At 35.5% G+C, this 26,680-nt stretch overlaps 1 protein-coding gene across 1 annotated transcript in view; it reads left to right on the forward strand.

The window, feature by feature from the left end:
- The window catches only part of LOC136040798 (rho GTPase-activating protein 190-like), a gene marked incomplete at its 3' end in the record, with an annotated part of 203,100 nt that overhangs the window by 69,424 nt on the left and 106,996 nt on the right, over positions 1–26,680 (forward strand). The window contains 4 exon segments of the mRNA XM_065725127.1: positions 1,329–1,749; positions 5,737–5,946; positions 17,560–17,746; positions 25,657–25,760. Coding sequence (XP_065581199.1) covers positions 1,329–1,749; positions 5,737–5,946; positions 17,560–17,746; positions 25,657–25,760 — 922 coding nt within the window.

Genomic DNA, 26,680 nt, shown 5'->3' on the forward strand with positions numbered 1-26,680 from the left:
ATGTATAATATTATATATATATATATATATATATATATATATATATATATATATATATATATATATATATATATATATATATATATATATATATATACATATATATATATATATATATATATATATATATATATATATATATATATATATATATATATATATATATATATATATATATATATATATATATATATATATCTCCCTGTTCTAGCCAATTTACTAATCCGTAGAAATAAGGGAGCAATAGAAATAGGAGCTTAAAAACGTTCTTTCGGGGCATAATTTAGAGTCTCCATTCATTCCTGAAAGTTTCATTCTCCTTAATAAAAAAAGAAAAACAATCTTTGAAAAATTTCTTCTGTGACGTAGATAACTATGAATTGACTCAGATTATGGGGTCAGAGCGTGGGGATGGGAAGGCTACCATAGAATTTTTTTCTTCAGGAAGGAGGGGGTATATGTCTTTTATTAAATTAATAGAAGGTAAATATATATATTTGTTAAAATAAGGCTTGTTTTATTGTTTTATTTTACGCTCCTTCCCTCTCCATCAAAATTAATACAATTGAGTTTTTTTTGCCTTTTGATATTTTTTTGCTTTAAGTCCAAGTTATCTGGACTAAAAGACCTTTCTTACTCTTAATGTATAATAGTCTACGAAACAATGGTGCTATTTTTAGGATTTTCTCTAGAAGAAAAATGTTCTACAACCATTCGTCTGATCGTTGGGATCAAAATATAGGACAGTGCAACTTTATACCACTTAGAGGGGGGGGGCAAGGATTATCCATAATCAATGAGGATGCTACTTTCTCTGTTAGAAGATGTGATTATAATGGTCAATTTTTATTGTTTTTTTTTCTTCATGAAAGTGAACATGGAAAAAGAATGAGCGAGAAAAAAATTCAGCCGGGGAAAACCAGAAATTCAAGCTGAAAACTACAGAACATTTTGGCCGAAAACTACCACTTTTACCACTTTTAGCCGAAAATGCTAAAAGGATAAAAATATAAAATGCAATAAAATATGTAAAGTTAAATAAAAAGACACACCTTAAAGGCGATTTGCTCATTCTGTGGTCTGCTTGTCTCTTTTATTTCGCTAGTTGTATTTCATTCTTGCGCTGAGAAGGTTGAGCGAAGTTCTTAACCAAAATACTTCTCAGATTAATATTTTATTTGTTATATTAATTAAGATTAGTTAATATTTCTAAGATTTTTCATTGTTTTCACCGGCTAAGTTTTGTCATTCTTTATTTCTTTATACTTTTTTTATTTTACGTCATCCTCAACCAGTGTGGTCTTAAATTTTTATTTATTTTCTTATAGGGAACATTCCAATAGTGGAGACATCTGCACATGAGAATGTCAATGTTGACCTAGCGTTTGTGATTCTTGCTCAGCTGATTGATAAAACAAAAGGACGAACTCGAATAGTTCCATACAGTGAAGCATATCGATCAAGGAAAGAACTGGCTGACAGTGCCACAGAGGCCTATATGAGACTAGTGCGCATGCACGTGCAAGATTATAGAACACCGTGGAGTCACGCCTCCAAAAAATTGTCACTACAGCAAGACTATATATTTTTTGTTGATAATTTTGGACAAGATGATGCCAAGCGTCTGTTTATGAAACATGTGAAACGACTGAAAGATGAGCATTTAGCTCGAAAAGTGAAGGGATATACGGATAGTTTACCGGATGTACTGATGGACTTATACCCAGATATACCCAGCCTTGGAGATGGGTAAGTTATTTTCAACCGCTTTTTACTTCTCTAGATCGTACACCCAAGCATCACTTCTTACAGTTTTCTGTTAAAAGGCATGGCTAGTATATTCATAGTTAGATTGTACACCAAAACACTAGTTTTTCCATTTTTCTGTTTAAAAGCATATAATTCGTGCATAGTTAGATCGCACAACCAAGCACCCCTTCTTCCAGTTTCTGTTCAAAGGTATTTATAGTCCATAAGCAGTTGCATAGTGCACCCAAGCACCCCTTCTTCCAGTTTCTGTTCAAATGTATGTATAGTCCATGAGCAGTTGCATAGTGCACCCAAGCACCCCATCTTACTGTTTTTTTTGTTCAAACACGTATATAATTCACATATAAATAGATCGTACACCGAACCTCTTCTCTATGTCTTCTGTCCAAAGGCATGCCTAATGCATGTATAGTTTTCCAGTTTTATGTTCAAAAGTATGTATAGTTAGTTCTTGCACCCAAGCAGCCCTTCTTTTAGTTTTCTGTTCAAAGGTATGAATAGTTCTTGAATACTTAGATCACACCCCCAAGCACCGCTTTTTCTAGTTCCCTGTTCGAAGGTATGGATAGTTCATGCATAATTAGGTCATACACCCCAGTGCCCTTTCTTCCAGTTTTCTGTTCAAAGGCATGCATAACTCTCCTATAGTTATATTTTGAGACAGGACAGACACTTGACTGTGCATGCCAGTCTAACTAGACACGTATCTGAATGTCGCTTAAAGCAGCTGAATGTACTGCGGTGCACGTACAAAAACCTAACTGGGCGGATCACGCATACAAACATTTAGGGCGTGTAGACGATTTGTCTGGGAGAAACTATGTCTGATGCTCCGATAATCAGTACTTTTAACCGTAAATGGTCACGTGTATGTGCATGGGCGCCGGTAGAGGGATGAATAGGGCCAAGGGAATACAAATTCCCTGGGAAACAGGAAGATATGAAAAAACCACAAAATAGGAACCTAAGAAATGTTGGTAAAAACTAAGCTCCTGGTGGTACTTGCCCCTCTCCCTATGAAATCTTGTGACGGTGGACATATTTGTTCAGATTAAAAGATCATTTGTTGGAAAGTAATTAAAGTTTTTCTAGGGGAGGGGGGCAGGAAAGGGGCTCGAGGAGTATGGTAATGGACGATTTTTCTTGGGGGGGGGGGGCGAAGGATTTTTTTGTTGGGAGGGGGGTTGCATAATGTGTTAATTGTTTAAATGAGAGAGATTGACTTGAAGTTTGAGTTGAATATGGTTATGTTGTGATTTGTAATGGAATATATATATTTACTTGTTTACGTCTACAAAACTGTAAAGTTTTTCTTAACGCGGCAGTATTTTGTAGAAGATGTGTTTTGGTTTTGTATGTGAAGAAAAATAAAGTAAAAAAATAAAATAGCCTATCCAAAATGCCAGCTCTATATATTAAACATTTAATTAAAATATACTTCCATTGTAGTTTCTTTCTCTCGGGCTAAGCTGATTATCTTTGAGTAGATACCGAAATACAGAAGGAAACCGGTTTTATTCTGATCAAGAACTTGAGTGCGGTTGGGATATTTAAGTACTGATGTACTTAAGAATAAGGGGAATAACCCCCTCCCTCTCCCTAGGTTCCAACTCTATTTACCCATCATGTTGTGATTTGTGTTGTGATTTATAATAGAGTATAAATTATTACTTGTTACTACCTTACTTCTACAAAACTGTAAAGTTTTTCTTAACGTGGTGGTATTTTGTCGAAGATGTATTTCGGTTTTGTATTTGAAGAAAAATATATAAATACAAAAATATTCTTCTTACAATGTAACCAGGAGTTGAAAATCAGACAAATCTTAGAGAAATATGGAATTCACCACTCATTCTGAACCATGGATGGGCCTGTATGTGCTAGCAGATGAAGCCGAGAAAAAAACAACAATTATTGTATCCCATTTTTAAATAACACGAGGGATGTCCTTGAGTCTAGTCTTAACCAAGAGATTCTCTTCTCCTCTTTGTGTAGATTGTGACAGTTTGACCAATGAGAGTTAAGCATTTGTTTAAAATAGAGACTTAGTAAAAAAAGTTGTTTTCTTTTTTGCGAAGAAGCGATTTCTTTTTGTTATTCTCGAGGTGGTACTGTGCAATGCTATTTTTTTTGCTCCTGTTATTGGGTCTCTTTCCCTATTTCGAATTTGTTGCTATATAAAAGGAGGTTGAAAAAGTTTTGCTTTCTCCGTTCAATTTCATTGCTTTTTATTCCTTAGTGTGACAAAGCTTAACTTTAGTTATTGTTTAAACTCTATTATCTATATTTGCTATTCAAATGCAGAATAAAGAAGTTGAAAGTTTCCTACTGGAACTATTTACCATATTTTACCCTCCTCCCCTCAAATATCTTAGGCGACAATTTCAAACTAACCTCCTCTGTTGTGTTGTCGTTGTCTTTACAGTTCAGTCTTAGATTTTACTATATACCTTAAGGGTTTAGTATGAGTACTCTACCACATAAGGAGGCATGTTAAGAAAATAATTGTTACTTCATGATATGCACAATAATCCTAGTTAATATATTCTGCAGTGGGAGAACCTTTATCTTCACTTCTTCCCTTGTTTTTCCAGTTTTTCTAAGAAATTCATGAATTTCTTAGAACCTATATATTAAAAGAGAAAATGTACCCATCCCCCTAATGTGCAAATATATACCCAGAATTGCATTATGTATCTAAATATAGCATTCATTTACGTAACACATCCAAATCAGGATATACAGTTTACATCATGGGAGTGGGGGAAAAGTTCATTTTTGATGCAAATGAAGGTTATGTTTATATTCTGAATGAATATCTGAATATGTATTTGCACATTAGGGGGGTGGGGTTATGTACTCTGTTAATATATAGGTTCAAAAAAATTCATGAATTTCTTAGAAAAACGAGGAAAGAATTGAAGATGAAGGTTCTCCTACTGCAGAATATATTAACTAGGATTATTGTGCAGATCATGAAGTGAGAATTGTTTTCTTAACATGTCTCCTTATATGGTGACTGCTCATACATTTATACCGCCTTAAGTTCCGCTAGCTATGTTGTTTAATTGTTCATAAAAATCGAAATGTCTTTTTTAACGCTTTTATTTAAGTTGGTAATGTGCTAGTAATTAAGTTGATTGTTAATCGAAAAAGTATAAGGATTAAATTGTGTAATTGATCTCCTTTGGATGCCTTCAACAACCCCTACTAGAATTATGTGCGATTTTGGCCTCACATCTTATGGTTGGGTAAGCTCAAGGGGTAGACCTCGGACCAGATGGAATGACAGACTTCAGAAGTTTCTCAACAAGGGCGACATTGCTGCTGTCGAGACCCCCCCCCCCAAAGCAGGAGATCGGCCACCTGGTGGAGCAAAGTTCCTATGGTCTCTACAACGCATATGATGTGACAGGAGCCTTAAGTAAGTATGCAAGTGTGACTCATAATTTATATAAATTCTGTTTATGACTCATTTTAATCTCTTGACCTTGAAGCAGCACTTGCTGCTCTAATGGATGTCGCTGTCTTTTCTTGCTTCTTGTGTTTTTTTTTTTTAATTTTTTTTTTTTTTTTTTTTTATATTGACATGCTCATGTTAGCTCCTGCTATTGTAAAGAATAAATATATTCTATTCTACGTGGTCTCCAAGGTTAACAAAATGCAATTTACAATCAAAAGCTTCAAATTCAAATCCTGTGTGAATTTGACAAAAGGAGAAATAAAGTATTTAAAAAAAATATAAAGACTTCTGATTTGCAAGCCAAATAAGATTTAGCGAAATGGATTTAGCCGATCGATAGAATATATTATCTTTAATTGGACGAGTGCGTAATAGGAAGCATCACATGTCCTCTTTTGAAGTATCACGGTCAATATGTGTTCTTTCTGCTAATGTCCATTTTGTGCTTGACACCTAATTTTTCTTCTTCTAAGCGCTGAATGTTTTTTGCTTTTTTTGTTTAGTGACTGGGAAAGAATTAAAGAAGAAATTCACCAACACCCCGATTTCGAGCACTACTTCATCGACTGTCCAGCAGATGCCACTTGGATGGACCTTGACCTATTGGAAAGCACGGAAAATCGGATTCCGTTTAACGTACTTGAACTGCAAGAAGCAGAGTCCGTTTATAGAAGCCATGTCAATATGTTACAGCGTGAACAACGTCTCGCCGTGTAAGTTATTCAATTTTTCTTCGTGTTTTTTTAAGGGGATTCAGTACCTTAAAATCATTTTACGAGCTTCAATGTCGGCTGACCGTCTCAAAGACAAAGGACCCTTTAACCCAGGGGACCACATCGAGAGCTATTGAGAATTTGCGAATCTTAATATGAAAAATCTTCTTATTTTTAGTTTTTCTGATAGATTGTATTAAACAGTATCCTAGCTATGGAATTTTTTTCTAATTTCAGTGAATCTAACTTATTAGTATTTAGTTGTGCAAATGGTAGATTTAAAAGTCAGATAAATTATATTACTTGATAAACTAAATTGGGGTATCTTTCTAAATTAATTAACCATTCATGTTTATTAAAACCTCCGGAAATTCATCTTGATTTGCAATTTATCTCGTATCGTTTTTATACATTTCATTTGACTTTCTTTGGAAACCTCAAAAAATTATCTAGTTCATTCTATCACCATGGCAAAATTCCAAAAATAGGTTCTAAAGACTGCCTTCTCTGTCGCCATATAATATAGAATAATTGCAATTAGATTTCATTACTTATTAATAAAGTAAAAATATTACTATTCTTAGAAAATATAATTAAAACAAATATTATTTCCTTATAAAATGAATTCCAATTATACAGCTACTAGTACTGTTACTATTACTATCAAAAACTCAGTGTAGTATCAATCTACCTGAGGTCAAGACAGTGGCATACGCTTCTCCTTTAACCCAATGTATTCGAGGATTAACAATGATATTTTATTTAAAAGACAATAAAATTTTGCGGCTGTTGTTTTGGCAACGTTTTTAGTCAAAGTGGGTAGTCCCATGAGAAACTTCCAACGTTGCCAAATCTCTCAAATGGCGTTTTACTTTGAGCAGATTTTTTTTTGTGTTTTCCAAGCAGGTTTGCTTGAACACTTTCAGGAAAAGAAATTTAAAAAGAAAATTCTGGCCCGTTTAGTCGTAAAAACAAAATTCACACTGTATAGTGATTATCACACTGAATATCTCTATTTTCGACATAAAACGGGGAAGTTAAGTGGTTTTTCTAAGATTTCCGGGAAAGTAGTTGTTCGGCTAGGATAAATTAATTACTTAATTAGTTTAGGTTAATTAGGTTAATTAACTTAATTAGGTTAATTAGTTTAACTAATTACTAGTTTTTTTTTGTTTATTCCGATCTATTATTCAAGCTGTGCAAAAGAGCTAAGGAAAAAGAGCTAAGTTTAGTACCCTATTTACCCCATATATAAGGTGATGCATGGTATCGGAATTTGAAGAATCTTTAAAAAAAACTGAATTGTGTCTCGTCACTTGTTCCAAATCTATTAAGATAGTCATGCAGCCGCTTGTGAACAACCGTTAGTGCATCTTGAAAATGAGGGTTTTAAGTTTGGGCACACTAACTAAAAACTTTTATAATGGACGAGATAGGGTGACTCTTAAGCTCTTGAATCCCCTTAAAAAGACACATTGACCTGTATGCGTATGTGTAGTTTGATGAATGTTTTCTCTTTTTTTGGAAAAAATGTGGAAAATACCTGATTATTGGACTTTCTAAGGTTAATTAACTTTTCTTTCGATAAAATCGTAGAAATGTTTCATAACTAGAGATCTATCAGATAACTCCAAGACTTTTAAAAAAAGTCTTTAAAAAGACTTTAAAAAGAGAAAACTTTAAAAAACACGTGGAAATTTGTTACGTTTTTACGAGTCAGAAAAAAATTTGAGAGGGGGGGGGGTTCAAACATCAAACCCCATAGCCCTCCCTAGATACAGTTGTGGGTTATAGACACACGTATTATCAGCTGGTGCCGTCTGCATGGTCCCAGCATGGCACGCGGCAGGCTTCTATATATGGATTCTCATTGTCCCCTGTGTTCTAACCGCATGTTCAGCTTTTGTGCAAGTTATGGTAAGACCGCCCACTCAATTCTAAATAGTTTGGCCACGTAAAATAAATAAAAAATACTGTAGACGAGATAGGGTGATTCTTTAAGGTAATCAACTCAAAAGCATACACCAAAAATGGATGGAAACATGAAAATCTGATTAACAGAAACTTTTTGTATGTTATTAAAGTTTTTGTCATTATGGTTTATTATATAAAGCCTTATTATCATAGAGTTTCCTTTTATTTTCTAAGATTTCCGGGAAAGTAGGTGTTTGCTTTTAGTTTCCTGTTATTTATCAAATCTCTTATCAAAGCTATACCAGTTATGGCAGGACCGGCCAATCAGTTCCAAATAGTTTAGCTACACAAACTTAAAAAGTTGAAGAAATGGAGATTTCCAAACTGAAATGGAGATTGGGTAGTCCCTTAAGGTAACGAATCTCCTTAAAGGTAAAGGATACGGCATTAGACTTACAGTCCCTACCGGCGGTGCTGATCTCCGTTTCTTGGCCCTTCAGCCAGGAAGTGCAATGGGGGGTTGGGGGCCAACCATCCTGTGCTTTCGTACACCCTTCCTGTTTACCTTCCCCAGATTTCTCCAGGTACCCATTTAGAGCTGGGTCGACTCTGGCTAAGCTTAGAGAGTCATGTCACTGACCCCGTCCCAAACCGAACAATTGGGTACACTGGGATTCGAACCCGCGTCCTCTCAGACAAATGATCCTGAATCCAGCGCACCAATCCACTCGGCCAGGCCAGCTTAAGCACTCCTTATCCCCTTAAGCATTAGACAATATGAGGCTTGAGTCAAAATATTACCACAACTTAGTACTATTTTAATATTTGTTGCTAATTCAAGTGAATGCACACCATTGCACCCGTTTGTTGGTAAATCCACAAAGGGGCAAGTATTAAAAGTTTTGTGACTTTGTTACTGGCTAAAAATTTCATGCAGGATAACAAATCAGATGGGATTTATCTATGGAGTCTTCTTACTGGCTTAAAATTTCACACAGGAAAACAAGAGAACGAATTATGTTTTAAAAAAATGTTGATTATTTGGCTTTCTTTCTGAAATCTCTCTCACATAAACCAATAAAACTAAAGCGACACTTGTTACCACGAAACTATAGAGAAAAAAATCTCCCTTTTCTCCGTATTAGTACAACCTAATTATTACATCCAAATGAATACAATTGGCGTAATTAAATTACGCCTAATCAAATTAGAAATTCCTCCCAAAATCCACCTCTCTGATTTAAACATATCTGTAAAACCTTGTTTCAAGCTCTTCAAAAAGCTTGGGTTGAGGCAATACGGATGAATTATTTTTAGAGGCCTTTTTATTTGGGGCGAGGGTGGGGCTGGGGTATGGGTATTACATTTTTCAAACTGCAAATTAAGCTAATTATGTGATAAGTATAGAAAAATTTGGATAAGGTCTTAGAGAGTAAAATTATTGGAGAAGAGCTGAGACAACCACACACATGGGGGCACAACGCTAAAAGAAGCATCAATAAATTATGTCTTACAATTTTAACAAGAGGGGCCCAGAATTTTGCGTATGTCTCCGTGTTATATGGCTCCTATTTGTTTTAGAAGTGAAAACAAATACTACCCTAGGGATATTGTTGGATAATAATATCGAGGATTTTTATTTTCATAATGGGGACTTACTTAAAGAGGGGGAGAAATCTATTGTCAATCCTATTAATTTGAAACCTGGTTTGTAAATACTATTTATTTTAGGAAGGTAAACTCTTAGCAATAATAAAACTCACTTAGGGAGGGAAGTGAGCATCTGAATATGACCTAGATGTAATACTAAAGAAAGATTAGAATTCAACATTTAACGTTTCTAGATTGGAATATATGAACCTAAAAAAAGTCCCTATTCTTTTCTATAGAGATTGACATACTGCCTTTATCTGTTCTTGTCATTCAGAATCTATTGAGAAGCTATCCATTGGAATTTCGTCTTGTGTTGTTACGCATGCTGGTTTTGAAACGCGTTCCGGAAATTCCTGCAATTAATCAGCCATATCTCCCTCAAGACAATTGATTCGATTAGAAAGACTTGGGGATTGCCAAACAAATGCTGCTAAAAAGCGTCATCCTCATAAAGAAAGAATATTTATTAGCTTTGCGCTTTTTTCTTCTTTGAAAAGCTGGAAGTAGTAATGGATTTAATTTAGAAAATGACTTAAATAAAATGATGCATGAAGCAATGAGGAAATACTAATATGTTCTCTGAGGCCAACCTGATTCTTGTTTATAATAATGATAGATGGTAATAAGCTTACCTAACCTGGGGATGTCAGGTGATAGATCTTTTTAAATGATAATTTCGATAGGACCTGTGCGTGTCATCATCAGGTTCAAATTCAAATCTCTTGCCAGAAAATAAAATCAATAAATAAATAAAACTAAAAAAACTGAACAAGACTAATAATGAACCGAACCTGGAATTATTTATAATTCCCATCTAGCCCATGCCCCCACAGTCCCATGAGCAATGACCCTCAATTATGTAAACTACCTGTTCTTTGCAGATAAATTTTAATAAAAAAGTCAGTACAGGGTCTATTTAATAAAAAGAAAAAAAAAACAATACAGCAAAAGATTTAATCTTCCTTAGGCTTTCGCTTTCTTAAAGTAGTTTGCATCCACCGAAAATCTATCGTAAAACAATTATTAAAAACAAATTACACTGCACTACTGATCATTGAAATTTTACTAAATATTCAAACTTTACCCAAAATCTGCATTTTCATCTAAAAATTGTCAATTGTCCTGATTCTGGCTCGGTGAATGGACATTCTAGTATTTTACACCCATTACAATTCAAACCTTAAATCATAATCCCAAATTTCAACTCTTAAGCAGAAAAACTAAAAAAAAATTACAAATAAATTCCTAGTTTTAACCCATAACAGAACTATATGTTTTCAAAAAAATGTTTTCCCGAAAATTAGTTTTCAAAGAAAAGGGATTACCATATTGAAACCCGAGACGACCAGGAATAAAGTCGTATAATAATTAATTTATTTATTTAATAATCATTATGTGTTTCTTTATTATAATTTATTTTTGTATTTATTATTATCATTATTATTATAATTATAATTTATTTATTTATTATTTATTTGTTCATTTAATTAATTAATTAATTTCATTAAGTTAATAATTAAAAATTAAACTTAAAACAGTAATTCAAACTTAAAACAGAGAAATTACTATCAATGAATAAATAAAACCTAGAACGAATGGAAATTAAAGTGAATAATCACAAGCTTAAAACAAACAAACGCTCAAATGAAACCCAAGACTACTAGAAAATGCCGCAAACAGTAGTAGGAGTGAAGGGGTCGTCTATACCTCTGAAGGCTAAAACGTCATTTAATCTTTACTGAAACCAAATATATTTCCGGCGTTTCTCTTTGATTAGTATAACATTCAAAACATGGTCAAGTTTAAATCTTTGGCGCCCCTAGGCCCAGGCGTTTTAGTGCTCTTAGGCCTAAGTGTTTTGGCACCCCTAGGCCCAAGTAATTTTTTTTCGGGGAGACACAGACATTTACGAGTAAATCCCCGAAAATTCGGGGACAGTGGAAGCTCTGAAAAGAAGGCAACTGTTTTTTATGAGCTGTTGTGAGTTGTTATGTAGTCTTAAGGGTTGTTATGATTGTTATGTGTTTGTTATGTTAAATTAATGCAAGAGAGAGGTGATACTGAACTCTCAAGTACCATTCTTGGGAGACATCTGACAGTTTATAAGTAGCTATGGAATTCCTGTATTGTTTCAAAATCACTTTTCTGTGAATTGGCAGCGCAGCAGCAAAAGGCATCTGGCACTTCAAAATCGCGCAGTGTTTTTTTTTTTATCCCCTAGGCCCGGGCCTAGAGGGCCTATGTGTAAAGGCCTATGTGTCAAAAGCTGTTGAGATTTTTATTATTAATATCATGGTATATTAAATAGTCATTCTACTTTCATTAATTCTTTCCAATAATCTTGTTGTATGGTGATTTTCTTTTTTGTCGTTGATTTTTTGACTAATAAAACCACACTGTTCAGAATACATTTTTAATAAATTGTAAGGGATATTGAACCGTCTAGGGGGCTAGAGAGGGAGCGCAGGAAGGTTGTATCACGCTTATTTTGTCAGCCAGGATTAGCCTTGTGGTATTATATTTTGTTGTGTTGCTGTTGATGCCATGATAAATAAAAAATACACACCTCGAAAGACAAATTGTTTTCAGTAAAGCCCAAATGACATTTTGGCTTTTAGATGGTTTAGGTGACCTTGTTCTTGTTTGTGGTAATTTCTGTCTTGATTAATTTTCGTTTTAGGATTCATTTATTCATCTATAGCGGCATCTGTTATCTTTTTGTTTCTATTGTTCATTATAGTTTCTTTTAGTTTTGGGGTTTCATTTTTGTATTGACAGTAATTTTGCTGTTGTTACGTTCAAATCATTATGTGACTTTGATCCTGATTGTTTTGGATTTTAATACAGTTATTTACTTTTCATGGAAAACTCTTTTCTGAAAATTGTTGTTTAAAAATTAATCTCTATAGAAAAAATAATAATTTGGTCTGTCTTTTTTTGCTGATAATGCTATTACATTCAATTGTTGTCTTTGGATTTTAAAAAGGACCATCACCCTATTCGCTGTCCCATATCAATCCTCCGACGTGTGATTTTGTTGCTTGATGAAATATCCCCCTTGAAGTAATATTTTTGTGTTGAATTGTTTTTTTACGTAGAACATAAAATCGCGAAGAAAGGAAGTAAACGAGGACAATAAACAGCCAGTGAAAAAATATGCAAATATTTCGGTCAAGATAAGACCTCCGCTTGCCCGTCCTCAGTGCAGAATAAAACTGATAAAAATATAAAACCAAGAAATACAAGAAAGAAACAATGCAAAACCTTAAGACAAAACACGAAACTAAAATAGGATGACCCTTTCTGAGTAACGGTGAAAGGGTCAACGTTACTCAGAAAGGGTCATCCTATTTTAGTTTTATGTTTTGTTTTAAGTTTTTTTTTTTGTATTCTTATCACTTTTATTCTAGCACTGAGGACGTTCAAGCGGAGGTCTTCACCGAAATATATGCATAATTTTTCAATTTTTTTTTAACTGGCTATTTATTGTCCTCGTTTTCTTACTTTCTTCACAATTTTATGTTTTATCATGATAGCCAGTGTGGTCTCAGAGGCTATTTATGTTTTTTACATTCTAAAGTTGTCCTAGAAGAGGTGAATTTTAGGCAGGGTCATATCCGGTATTTTTTTCGGAGGGGGGTGGGGCTTACAAAGGTTTTTTTTTTTTTTTGGGGGGGGGGTTACAAAAAACTTCAAAAAATACAATCGTTTATATTCATTTTGTTATGTTTTACGAGTCGTACAAACATTTAGGTGGGGGGGTAGGGTGAGGTCCCCTTTCCCTCTGGATACGACCTTGACTTTAGGATTTTTTCAGTTAGATGGGCAGCCTTCCAATTATCTTTTTATGAGCAGGTTTGAAGACGATATCAGTATTTTATTAAAATATTGATATTTGTTTAGGATTCTAAAATTTCAGTTTTTTATAAAGGAAATGCGATATTTTTTGGAGCAAACTTGGTTATTTCTTGGGCAACACTGTACAAAAGTAACTATCAGAAATTATTTGAAAAATGTCCCCACTTTTTTTGAATTTTAAAAATTTACTCGTAGCAAAAGAGGATTGAGCTTCAATACCGCTTGTTTTCCAGCATTGAATTTGTGGTGCAAAATCGTACTCACAAACAGAAAGGGGATTTCTTTTAGATTGATATAAAGTGATCCCTTCTTACTGGAATAATTAGAAATCATTAGATTAATATTGAATATTTATCCCCCTCTCCCGGCATCCCTAGGAAGAATCCACCGCTATCATCTCTAAGGTTGGCATCGTTTGCATCTATGTGCAAAACATGGCGCTGTTAATAGCTCACATCCAGCGTTGCCAACGTGGAACTATTGTATTGGAAGAATCCTCCGCTATCATCTCTAAAGTTGGCATCGTGTTCATCTATGTAAAAACATGGCACTGTTAATAGCTCTCATCCAGCGTTGTCAGCGCGGAACAATCATATCGGAAGAATCCTCCGATATCATCTCTAAGGCTGGCATCGTTTGCATCGATCTGCAAAACATGACGCTGTTAATAGCTCTCATTCAGTGTTGCCAACGTGGAACTATTGTATTGGAAGAATCCTCCGCTATCATCTCTAAGGTTGGCATCATGTGCATCTATGTACAAAACATGACGCTGTTAATAGCTCCCGTCCAGCGTTACCAACGTGGAACAAGTGTATCAAAAGAATCCTCTGATATCATGTCTAAGGTTGGCACCTTGTGCGTCTATGTGCAAAACGTGAGACTGTTAATAGCCCCCATCGAGTGTTACCACAGCGGAAAAATTGTTTTGGAAGAATCCTCCGATGTCATCTCTAAGGTTGACATCTTGTGCCTCTATCTGCAAATCTTCACGCCGTTGATTGCTCCTATCCAGCGTTGCCGACGCGGAACAATTGTATCGTTCAGGGTACAATTTAGACATCATGGTAGATTGTGAAATTTTTTGTCAAAATGTAAATTTTTAGGTTCAATTTTCTTTCAGTTGCTCCTTTCTGACTCGGATATCTGTTCAAGTTTTTGTTTCGAAAAAAAAAAAATTCTGTTACCGAAAATGTTCAACACATCTCTTGCGGTACAAATTTCAAAGCGTTGGCAACGCTGCTCCCATTACGTTACCTTGTGCACAGTCACAATTATTTTATTTATCGATTCATTAAATCTTAATTAGTTGTTTAATGATCTGTTAATTTGCTAGGTTTTAATTAGCCTCGAATTAATCTACGAAAGTTTATTGCATTTTTCTTTTTCCTTTCTAATGAACACTGCTATGTCTTTGTATGTTTTGCGTTCGAAGAATTTGGTCGAATTTCCTAAAGGAAATTGTTCTTGTCTAGGGACTAAAGAATCTATTTTGGAACTGAAGTGAGAAAGCTTTCACTTTCTCTGGTCGTTATCGATAGGCGTATATTTAGTTTCAAGAATTTATTTCGTTTCTCTGAAGATTTGTTTGATAGTTACAATTAATGAATGAACAAATTTATTTGCGGTTAAAGCCCATAGACCGTTGCACAATATATGAAGCAAACACCAGTTGCACAGAAATGACATAATCCTAACATAATCCTACAGAAACAAAGCTTCATGGTTCATCGCAAGATGGAGGACCCATGCCAAGTTTCTTACACTCAGAAAACATTCATCCGAACACACTCTCACTAACCATTCAAAATCATATCCCTCCCCACCAAACACTTTCATTCAAACCTCCACGCATAAGGCTTAAAATACAGACCATCCTTTGACCTTTTCCTCCCAATAAACTATCCTCTTTGGGACAGCAGCAAAATATCAGCCCTCATTTTAATTAATTTTTTTTTCATTTAAACCCGCCATAAAAATTATATCACCCCAAATCTTCCTCGACCGACAACAAAGATCCAGAGAAGCCGAAAGTGAACGCTGGGTCTTCAATGCCTGTATTTCCTGGTTTTGCAGAATCCTTTCAACTAATTCATTTACTTGGACCCTCATATCCTCAGGCACTAACACCCCCTTCTACAAATGACTTAACCACTCTGATCTGATATACTATTAATTTGTTATGGCCGTGACTTATCTGAACTCCTCTTTAACATGTCTAATAAGCCGTCTTCATCACCCACAACTTAGGCCTCCCTAAAAATGTTTCCCTAAAAGGATTATATGTCATGAGTTTACGGAACTTTTTCAAGGAAGTTTTTTTTTATTAATTCCGAGAAATTTTGCCTAGCTTATATAGTTGTCCTTATAAGGAGCGCAGGAAGCTAAAAGCCCTAAAGACATAAAATGCTTCGTTTCACCTCACTTGATTTGGCATGATAAGGCAGGAGAGTAAGAAAAAACGTGATTCGCCCGGGGAGTTCTAACTATGACGCATTGGATGGAGCTATGGGAGCAGAGTTTCCGCATATCGTCTGTCAGGTATCAAAAGGATCTATCTCCATAACTGTAAATTTTCAGAAGAGCAAAAAAAACCTCACAATTTTTTGTATTTCCCTCGGAAAACCGAACAAAAACATATCGATATTTAAATCAATGCATATCAATTCTTATCCTAATTCACCAATTTAAGCTAGAAAGTAGTTAGGGTATAACCCCCGCATGCACCACTAGCCGGTTTCATGAATGTGGCATTACATTTTGGAAGACTTGGTACAATTTATGCCTTCGGCCAAGATGGATGATTTTTGCTAGTATTGAGCCTACAATGAGTAAGTTAAAGTGGGAGTTTTTTTAGTATACGCTGGAGAGGACTAAAGAAAGTTATGCAGCCAAGCTTTTGTTTCATCGGGCCATTTTTCTGCTTTTGACTGGAAAGCTCCTTTCTTTCTGGCAAGTCGGATGGCACCAGTTCCAAGTTGCAGTTCTACTAAAATTGAAAAGATGTGTGACGGTTACTTGGTCCCATCACCAAAGAAAGTAGTGCTTTCCCTTTGCTCCTTTCTTTGTAATGGTATTAGAAAGTTGACCCGCAGCAAGAAAATCAAGTTTTGAACCAAGACAGATAGATTTGTTTTCAACGCTGATCAATAGTCTGACCTGAGATGGTCAAAGCTGATGACATCAGTTTTTTTGTACAAAAAATCGTTTATGTGACACATCGTTTTCTTCAGTGTTGTGGTACACATTAGAAAAAAGAAATCTGGTTCGGATTCTTAAGAGAAGGGTGGGGGATTAGATGCAATAAACAGTTGTTGTGCCTGGGTTACCTTTGCGATGAGGGGTATTTAATGTACCTAACTTTTGCTTTTGATGTATTTGAGGGTACGGAAAATTTGGGCTCATGTCCGTTAGAGATGGGGATATTCAAGTAAGAACAGGTTGTTAGAGCATGGTTATCTTCAAAGTTGAAGGGCTGTAATTCTACTTAGTGTTTGCTTCTCTTTATTTTTAGCAGCGCCTATCTAAAGTAGTCTGATTAACGTATGAAAAACGACAAATAGCCTTATAATACGAACTAGGTTTGATAAGTTTATGTTGTAAGTTTAGAGCTCTTTCATGGGTGCACCGTTTGAAAGGTTTAGACACCTTGGATTGTCAGTTTGATCGATATATACTGATATTTATTCCTTAAAGTTTTGAAATTTTTTATTTTATGAAAGTAAAAAAAAGTGAAAATACTTAAAATGTATTTTGTTTTCAGTAAAGTGCAAATTAAGTTCTGGTCTTGATAGACGTATGGGGGCTATCAGCCTTACTCATGTTAATTTCTGCTCGTTTTGAGTGTGCCTCGGCTATTTATTGTAATTTTTGTTCGTTTTAGGGTTTAATTTATTTTTTGACAGTGGTTTGTAGTAGTTTTACACTTGAGAGATTATTTGACTATATTTCTGCTCTTTTTGGCTAAATAGAGTTCTTTACTTTTCTTTGAAAAACTTGTTTTGTCGGAAAAAGTTTTTAAATTAATTTCTGCTCGCTCTTTTATTGACATAGTCTTTTTCACGAAATTTTTTTTTTATCTTTTTATTTTTTCTCTATAAGAATCCATAGTTTGGGTTGATATTTGTATGTACAACTTTTAATCCTGACTAGTCGGCACTTTTAAACTTTACCCTTTTTAACTTTTAGGTATAGAAAGGAATTCAAGCAGCTATTAGAAGAAACAGGTTACGTAACTCCAGGAAAGCACCTGTCCGAAGTGCAAGTTCTGTTCATGGGCCGTGAATGCTTTGAGGCTCTACTGGAAAGTGACTGCCAGAAAATTTATGACCAACATCAAAAAGAGATAATCGAAAGATCTAAATCCAATTTCCAGGTAGTGTGAATGTGTCATTTGTTGATAGACTATTTGTTTGTCTGTTATCAACATAGTGTTTGGATGAGAGTGATTACCCCCCACCCTTTTAGAAACGAACTTTTTTCAGAGGCGCCATTTGGGGGGGGGGGGGTTCAGGGGGGCAAATGCCCACCCCTGATTTTCCAGGGGGCCCAAGCTTCCACCACAAAGGGCCTTTTTCCGGCCATAAGTATCCATTATGTCCAACATAATCCATTCTGTTCACATGGTTTGTACTAACTGCACGCCTATTAGCCAAAGAGCGTAATTACCTGACGACCCTTGGGGTAATTACGCTATTTGCTATTAATCATTGTAAACTTTGAAAGTAGGTTAGATTCATAATAAAAGTCTCAAGTTCTGTCAAATGCCCCATGCCCACCCCAAGATTTGGCCCAAATGGCGCCTCTGATTTTATTCAGACCTTCGACTTCTCAAAGCCCTTTTTCGTAGGTTTCCCCTTCTCTTACGTAGAAGATCAAATACATAAAAACCGTAAAACTTTGTTTCTGTCGTATAAAAATTTACACTATACAAAAAACTAATCTAATCCCCCTATATATATATATTATATATATATATATATATATATATATATGTATATATATATATATATATATATATATATATATATATATATATATATATATATAATATATATATATATATATATATATATATATATATATATATATATATATATATATATATATATATATATATATATATATATATATCCTTCCCTCTGTAGTGCAATGTAGTGCAATTCCATCACATTTAGTCCAATAGCAGTTGATAGCTTGCTTTTTCATGTCGATTCAGCAAAATTCCAATATTTTTAGTTTTACAAGCGCAAATATTATATATTGATTCGAATCAGGCCTAATCAAAGCCCTTACTTTATTAATTGCAACTGGAAACATTAGAATATTTTTCAAATGCTTGTAGGTTAAAAAAAAAGTATAAAAACCAGTATTTTCGAATCTGCTTGATATCAAGTATCAATTATAGTAATAATAAGTTATTTTTTAACCCGTTTACAAAATTAAGAAAAAAGTTGAACACCTAAATAAAAACAGAACCCAAATAGAGTTTAGAAATACATAAAAAACAAACATATTACTACAAGACACTTTTGTTATCATTCACCTCAAGGATGAATTCGAACCGGGTCGGAAACGAGTCTCGTACTGGTCTTCGAACCGGGTCGGAAACGAGTCTCGTAGATACAGTGGAAGGCCCATTTGAAACTTTAGGTACTTAAATAGACCTGAACGAATACGAATCTTGTCTCTGTCTGTAATCCAGTACGAAAACGTAATAGACACTCAGGGGTAAAACTCAAGGGTGAGAACTAGTGAGCTGAGATATGTTTGTTGAAATTAAACATAGGGGATACCAATTTTACGTAACTCAGCCGTAGACTAGAAAACACTTAATCAGCCTTATGCTTCTAAAATCATCTCTCTAGGTTATCCCGAGATATTGGAGCATCTATTCAGAAACGCCCCCCCTCTCTCTCAACCATAAGAAACATAGGCTGTGGAGGGGGTGTATGTTTAAGATGACAAAGACGCAGTCGGTTTTAAAACAATATCTTCAATTTTGGCTGGAACGACACCCAGGCTGATTTTTGCTTAACCATTGAATAGGAAATTAATATTGGCATGTAGGTCAGTGAGTGAAATTCAAATCAAGAGCACATCGTTGGTATAGCACAATAGGCCCAATGAAATTCAAATCAAGAGCACATCCTTGGCTTAGCACAATAGGCCCAGGTGAAATTCAAATCAAGAGCACATCGTTGGCCTAGCACAAAAGGCGCAAGTGGAATTCAAATCAAGATCATATTGTTGGCGTAGCACAATAGGCCCAGGTGAAATTCAAATCAAGAGCACATTGTTGGCATAGCACTTTAGGCCCAGGTGAAATTCAAATCAAGAGCACATCGTTGGCCTAGCACATTAGGGCCAAGTGAAATTCAAATTAAGAGCACATCGTTGGCATAGCACAATAGGCCCAAGTCAAATTCAAATCAAGAGCACATCGTTGGCATAGATCCAAGTCTATGACATCTACGAAAAATTGTCGGATATCTCAAAATTGAATCTTGCCGCAAGCAACGATATAGCGCAGTCGTTAATGAAAATAAACTGTCAAAGTTTAACAAAAACAGATCGGTTTAATGCTTATTGCGAGGGGATATTTTTGCTTATTTTTGCTTATTTGCTTATTTTTATTATGCTTATTTTTAGGAATATGTCAAGAAATCCTCATGTTAAAGGTTGTCATGTTAAATATTTCTGTTTTTTCACTGGTATATTAGTAATTATTGGGTGGGGGAGGGCTGTGTGTTCTATTGGGAAGGGGGATATTAATTTTTTTTAGGGAATTCGTTTCCCCACTTAATATTCCCCTCACTGTTAATGTTAACTAATAGTGCACGGTGTAGGGGGAATTGCTCCTTATTTGTATGAACTTTAAAAAGCCCTCATGTTAAATTCTAGGGTCTTATTACTTACCGGCAGTTGGGATATTAACATCTATTCTCAGGGAATTGGTTAAACATTAAGATTTCCATGTTAAGAATTCTTCATACACTTTGTGTACTTTCTTCATAAAAAATTTCGTTAAAAAGTAATAAAAATTACTGATATTAGTAAAAATCCAAAAACACGGGATAAATCCCTTGTTTGCTGAGGTGTATGATAAATATTATCATACTTATCTGAGTGAGGATCAATAGAACCAACAGGGGGAAATGTTTCTCCGGGTTGTTTACAGTTGGAGGAACTATGTCTGTGTATGTGGGGGGAGAGAGTATTAGTCCTTTTTTAGGGGAATAAAAAATTCTGATTTTTAGGATTCTCACCATACTCCGGCTGGTTTTAATATATAAAGGAAGGACGATTGGTATGGGAATTAGAGGATTCCTGTCTTGCCGTTAGGGTCTTAATACAGATTGGGTAGGGGGGGGGATATTAGTACTTATTTCAAATAAATCTGTTCAAAATTCCTCGTTTTAAAGACTCAGTTCTTGCCGCTTGAGTTTGAAAACGTATTAAGAGTGGTGCTGATTATGTGAAGGGGCGGTATCAATTTTCATTTTTAGGGTAACTTTGAAAATTTCCTCGCGTTATGAATTTCTCTCTAAACAGTTTCTGATGCTCTATGGGCTTGAACTCCGTTATTCTCAAAATATTATTGTAGAACTACTGATCGTTCGTTGGGGGCTTTCCATCAGCTGGTGTAATCTTAGAACTCCACATACGCTGCACAGTTCTGCCACGATCGGCGTAATTTCTATCACGTTTGGCATACTTATTCCACGCTTGACATACTTCCACCACGCTCTGCACGTATCACCCCGTGTACGTGATTTCTGAAGGTGGGCTCCCCCTCGCTACTGATGTCAACGAAATCCCCGAAATTGGCTATATCCCTTGTTTGCTGAGGTATATGATGAATATTATTGCATTTATCCGAGTGAACATCAATAGAACCAAAAAGGGGAAAGGTTTCTCCGTTTTGTATTCACTTGGGGAAACGATGCTGAAAATTTAACGACTTAATAAGTATGCCAATGTAAGAAGAATCAATAAGTTGTTCTTGCGTATTAGATGTTGTTTAGTATAACCTGAATATTTTCCCCAAGGAGAGGGGGGGGGGAACAAAACAAAAGAGTCTATTTTTAGAGTAGAATTTTTCCTGCTGGACACTCTAGAATAACATCATTAAGGGGGGGGTGTCCCTCTATACAGGTATGACTAGGGCTATTCTAAGAAAGTTTAGTATGACCTGGATATTTTCCACAAGGAGAGGGGGGAGGGATCAAAACAAAAAGAATGTATTTTTAGAGCAAAATTTTTCCTGCTGGGCACTCTAGAATAATTTCAAGGAGGGGGGGGGTTCCCTCTATACAGGTATGACTACAGTTATTCCAAGAAAGTTTAGTATGACCTGGATATTTTCTACGAGGAGAGGGGGGGGGGGGGGTCAAAACAAAAAGAATGTATTTTTAGAGCAAAATTTTTCCTGTTGGGCACTCTAGAATAATTTCAAGGAGGGGAGGGGGTACCCTCTATACAGGTATGCCTAGGATTATTCTAAGAAAGTTTAGTATGACCTGGATATTTTCTACAAGGAGAGGGGGGGGGGTCAAAACAAAAAGAATGTATTTTTAGAGCAAAATTTTTCTTTCTGGGCACTCCAGAATAATTTCAAGGAGGGGGGGGTCCCTCTATACAGGTATGACTAGAGTTATTCTAAGAAAGTTTAGTATGACCTGGATATTTTCTACGAGGAGAGAGAGAGAGGGGGGGGGTGTCAAAACAAAAAGAATGTATTTTTAGAGCGAAATTTTTCCTGCTGGGCACTCTAGAATAATTTCAAGGAGGGGGGGTTCCCTCTATACAGGTATGACTACAGTTATTCTAAGAAAGTTTAGTATGACCTGGATATTTTCTACGAGGAGAGGGGGGGGGGGGGTCAAAACAAAAAGAATGTATTTTTAGAGCAAAATTTTTCCTGTTGGGCACTCTAGAATAATTTCAAGGAGGGGAGGGGGTACCCTCTATACAGGTATGCCTAGGATTATTCTAAGAAAGTTTAGTATGACCTGGATATTTTCTACAAGGAGAGGGGGGGGGGTCAAAACAAAAAGAATGTATTTTTAGAGCAAAATTTTTCCTTCTGGGCACTCCAGAATAATTTCAAGGAGGGGGGGGGGGGTCCCTCTATACAGTTATGACTAGAGTTATTCTAAGAAAGTTTAGTATGACCTGAATATTTTCTACGAGGAGAGAGAGGGGGGGGGGGGGTCAAAACAAAAAGAATGTATTTTTAGAGCAAAATTTTTCCTGCTGGGCACTCTAGAATAATTTCAAGGAGGGGGGGGGTTCCCTCTATACAGGTATGACTAGAGTTATTCTAAGAAAGTTTAGTATGACCCTGGATATTTTCTACGAGGAGGGGGGGGGGTCAAAACAAAAAGAATGTATTTTTAGAGCAAAATTTTTCCTGTTGGGCACTCTAGAATAATTTCAAGGAGGGGGGGTACCCTCTATACAGGTATGACTAGGGTTATTCTAAGAAAGTTTAGTATGACCTGGACATTTCCTACAAGGAGAGGGGGGGGGCGTCAAAACAAAAAGAATATATTTTTAGAGTAAAATTTCTCCTGCTGGGCACTCTAGAATAATGTCAAGGAGGGGGGTACCCTCTATACAGGTATCTAGGGTTATTCTAAGAAAGTTTATCATGACCTGAATATTTTCCCCAAGGAGAAGGGGGGGGGTCAAAATGAAACGAGTATATTTTTAGAATAAAATTTCCCTGCTCGACACTCTAGATTAATGTCAAGGAGGGGGGGGTACCCTCTATGTGGGTATGACTACGGCTATTCTAAGAAAGTAGTACCTAAGAAAGTCTAAGAAAGACCTAGTTTATTTAAGCGAAAAAGGGTTACTAATTTTTAGCATTTTTGGACATCTGAAATGCTCTTGCGAATAAAAAAATCTAAGATTTCGTCTTAACCTTGTTGCAAGAATGGCCAACTGATTAAGATGCCATCTATCAATAATCTAGTAACAAGTTCGATTTAGTAATAACACTGTTATCCGAAAGAGAGCGCTCATTTTTCGATACTGATTTTGTTCAAAGCTACCCCTAACGTTCAAAGTTATCGCGTTTTACAGTACTGTATGCCTAGTTCACACTCTGACAAAATCTTTCACACAAGAATAACTGCAGACTGCGTTATTTGCGGAGTAAATTTTGTTTGCATTATAGGCAGTGTTAAGTAGACTCGAGTGCTGCTTAAAATTTGACGTTCCGTAAATTAATGTTGTGTCATGGAAAAGTTCGAGATAGCAGGAACAAAATAGATTCTTTGCATGAGTAATTAGTAAATTTTGCAAACAGGTCGATAAATTTACCTAGAGAGCCTTTCGTGCTTGATCGGACTCCGAGTCTCCATTTTACGGTTTAATTTTTGAATAGCTTACTTATGATGAACTTAAACAATGAATGTGATAATTCTATGGATTTATGCGTCTGTCTAGTGTGAAAAGACCTGTTTTAGCAAAGAAGTTTATACTTGACGTAACATAACCGAACCACTGAGCATAGAATACGTGCATAGGTTAAAAACCATTTAAAAATGTAACCACTTAATCCAATTACAGCTTTTTTAATGAGGAATTCATTGGTATTTCCCTAATTGTCCACCATTCCAAATTAAATTCGATTAATAACCTCTTTCTCTTTCCTAGAGGGCGTAATATTAAAAATCTGAAGTGTCGGTATTGCAAAGACTATGGAAAATTGGTAAAATAGTCAGCTCAAATTTGTCAAAGAAAATAAAATCACTTGGACAGCAAATACCCTTACCATAGACCTGACTTCTTCTATTTACTCTAGAGGGACACAGAGCGTTTGTGAGTAGCCTTTAATCTTCTCTCAGATGAACCACTACCTATGTGTCCTCTAACTCAGAAACGAGACTCGTCTGGAACGCTCTTCTGTTGCGTTCGAACATAAAGCTAAGATGGGAAAATTATCTGAAAAATATTATAATATTTTTGCCAGCTAAAAATGAACAAGAAAAAAAAATAAAGAAAGACAATAAAGATGAAGATGGTAAAGATAAAGATTGAAGAAGAAATTTTATTTGCAAAATGAAAGAAGAAGAAGAAAGCAAAATATTATCTTATTGGATGCATATTACTTGAGCCCCAGACTATAACCTGCAAGGGCGTCAGCTCACAAAATTCAGGAGGGGGGGGGTTGTGCTTTCAAAGAAGGGAAATAGGGCAGTTTTGTAGTTTTTTAAATTTTTGCAATGAAACAACTAAAAAAGAAATTGTTCTTGCATGAAAATACCAAAAATAGGTGTCTTTCAAATCTTGATACAGTTTGCATGTATCGTTGGGTCTTTTGTTTCTATTTTATTGTGGAAAGTATGGAAGAAATTATTTGGTTGTCAAAACTCAAATTTTACGACTGAGAAAAGGAATAAAAAGAAAGAAATTTTAATGTGCCTTGACAATTAAATGAGGTAAGGGAAACGACTTACCAATCAATAAAACGTGCTCATTTTAAGAATATCAGCTAAAACCGATGTCCTCTGCTAAAACCTAATATCTGTATTTGATTTTGATTTATTTGATTTTGATTTATTTGATTTTGATTTGACCTTATATTGATTTGTTTGACCTTATTTGACCTTATTTCGATTTATTTTATTTTGACCTCCCCTTATCTCGACACGATGACTCCAATGAAGCGGTCATAATTCGCGGACAGTCAGAATTTTTTTTTATCTACTTTACTCCCTGATATACGACCTAGCACCAACTTGGGTAAAAGCAGGTAAGTTTACAAGTTTTGCATTTCTCAAAAAGGAGTACGGACGCACTAGAATCACAAAAGCCAGTATCTGCTTCCAATAGAAAGCGCAGTGGCAAAGATGGGAATGAGAAGGAATTCTGAAAACCTGTTAATAAATTTCTTTATTTTCATCTATTTCTCCTATTCAAGAAATGAAAAAAAAACTATTCTGTGATACTCTCCGAAACCTAAAAGTTCTGATTTTAGGTTTTAAAGGAACAGTCAAAAACTTTAAAAACGATTTTACTTAGCACCCCTTAAAAACGATGTTACTTAGCACCCCTTAAAAACGATGTTACTTAGCACCCCTTTGGATTACCGCATAAAAGCTGTCATGGAAAATATATTCAGAAAAGTGCTAGGCAGGACTAAGTTTCGCTCATGAGTAAGGTTTTTTTTTTCATTCTGCCTTCGAACGGGTAGTGGGGGTAATGAGCCACCTCTGAAATAATAACGGGTAGCCCTAGGCGTATAATGTATTAATAGTGCTTCTTTTTTAGGAATTGCTGTTTGAATATGCTGACGTTTTCTATCAGTTTTCATCCATTACCGTAACTGCGGAAGACATAAGGGAAATCCGAGAACGATTACAAGAGGACTCTAGGTAAGCCAGTTAAAATTTAGTCGAAATCATGTAGATTCAAACTTAACAAAAATAATCATATTGTTGTCAAGAAATCATGGCATTTTGCATAAAAAATCTGCATGAATAGAAAAATTTTATCAAAATGTGCATAGAAAATTTCATGAAAATGTATATAAAATTTTTAATATAATATTAATTTGAAATATAAATCTTTTTGAGGTGTATATAAAGTAGAATCATGGCCCCTCCTCTCATATGTGTGCCTTAGATACGATGGAGTTATCCACCATTTGCGCAAACCTTGAGCTTGGTAAGTACCATGATTTATTGATTCCTGATCTCCTTTTTCGAGATATGACGGCCAGGAGACCGGGCTCCTGGTCTCCATTCGGCACCATTTTTGCTGAGTATAAATACAAGGGTGTGGCTTGTTTCTTATCTGATGAGGCAATGTTGAGTCCCGGTAATTATTGTCTTTTGTATGTGCTAGTCATGCTTACAACCTTACAGCCAAAGAGGTCAGACGATACTAATAAAAAAGAAACTTAAACTGTTGTTTAAGCTTCTTGCGAGTATCCCAAAGCCAACTCGCTATCCCTAAACTTCTAAGCCCCATTGCTCTTTATTTACTTTTAGTTTCTATGGGTAGCTAGACTTTGCTCTGCCTCGCTGGGCATCCATAATTTCATCAATCTGAAGTCTTCCCTGAGGCTTGATCATGTGCAACAACTTCGACATTGTAGAGTCAATCTCTGCCCCAGAGCCAACCGAAGAAATGGAAGCCTCCAAGTAGATCTACGTCATTTTTTGCCATTGACTACCAATCTTCTGGTCTCCAGGTCAACGTTTCTAATTTATTTCCCCTCGTGCGAAAGCGGAACTTTTTCCTGAAAGTTTCAACACGTTCCCCAAGCCTTAAGACAGGACGGACTATACTT

This window comes from Artemia franciscana, chromosome 21, assembly GCF_032884065.1.
Source record: "Artemia franciscana chromosome 21, ASM3288406v1, whole genome shotgun sequence".
In the NCBI taxonomy this organism is placed as follows: domain Eukaryota; kingdom Metazoa; phylum Arthropoda; class Branchiopoda; order Anostraca; family Artemiidae; genus Artemia; species Artemia franciscana.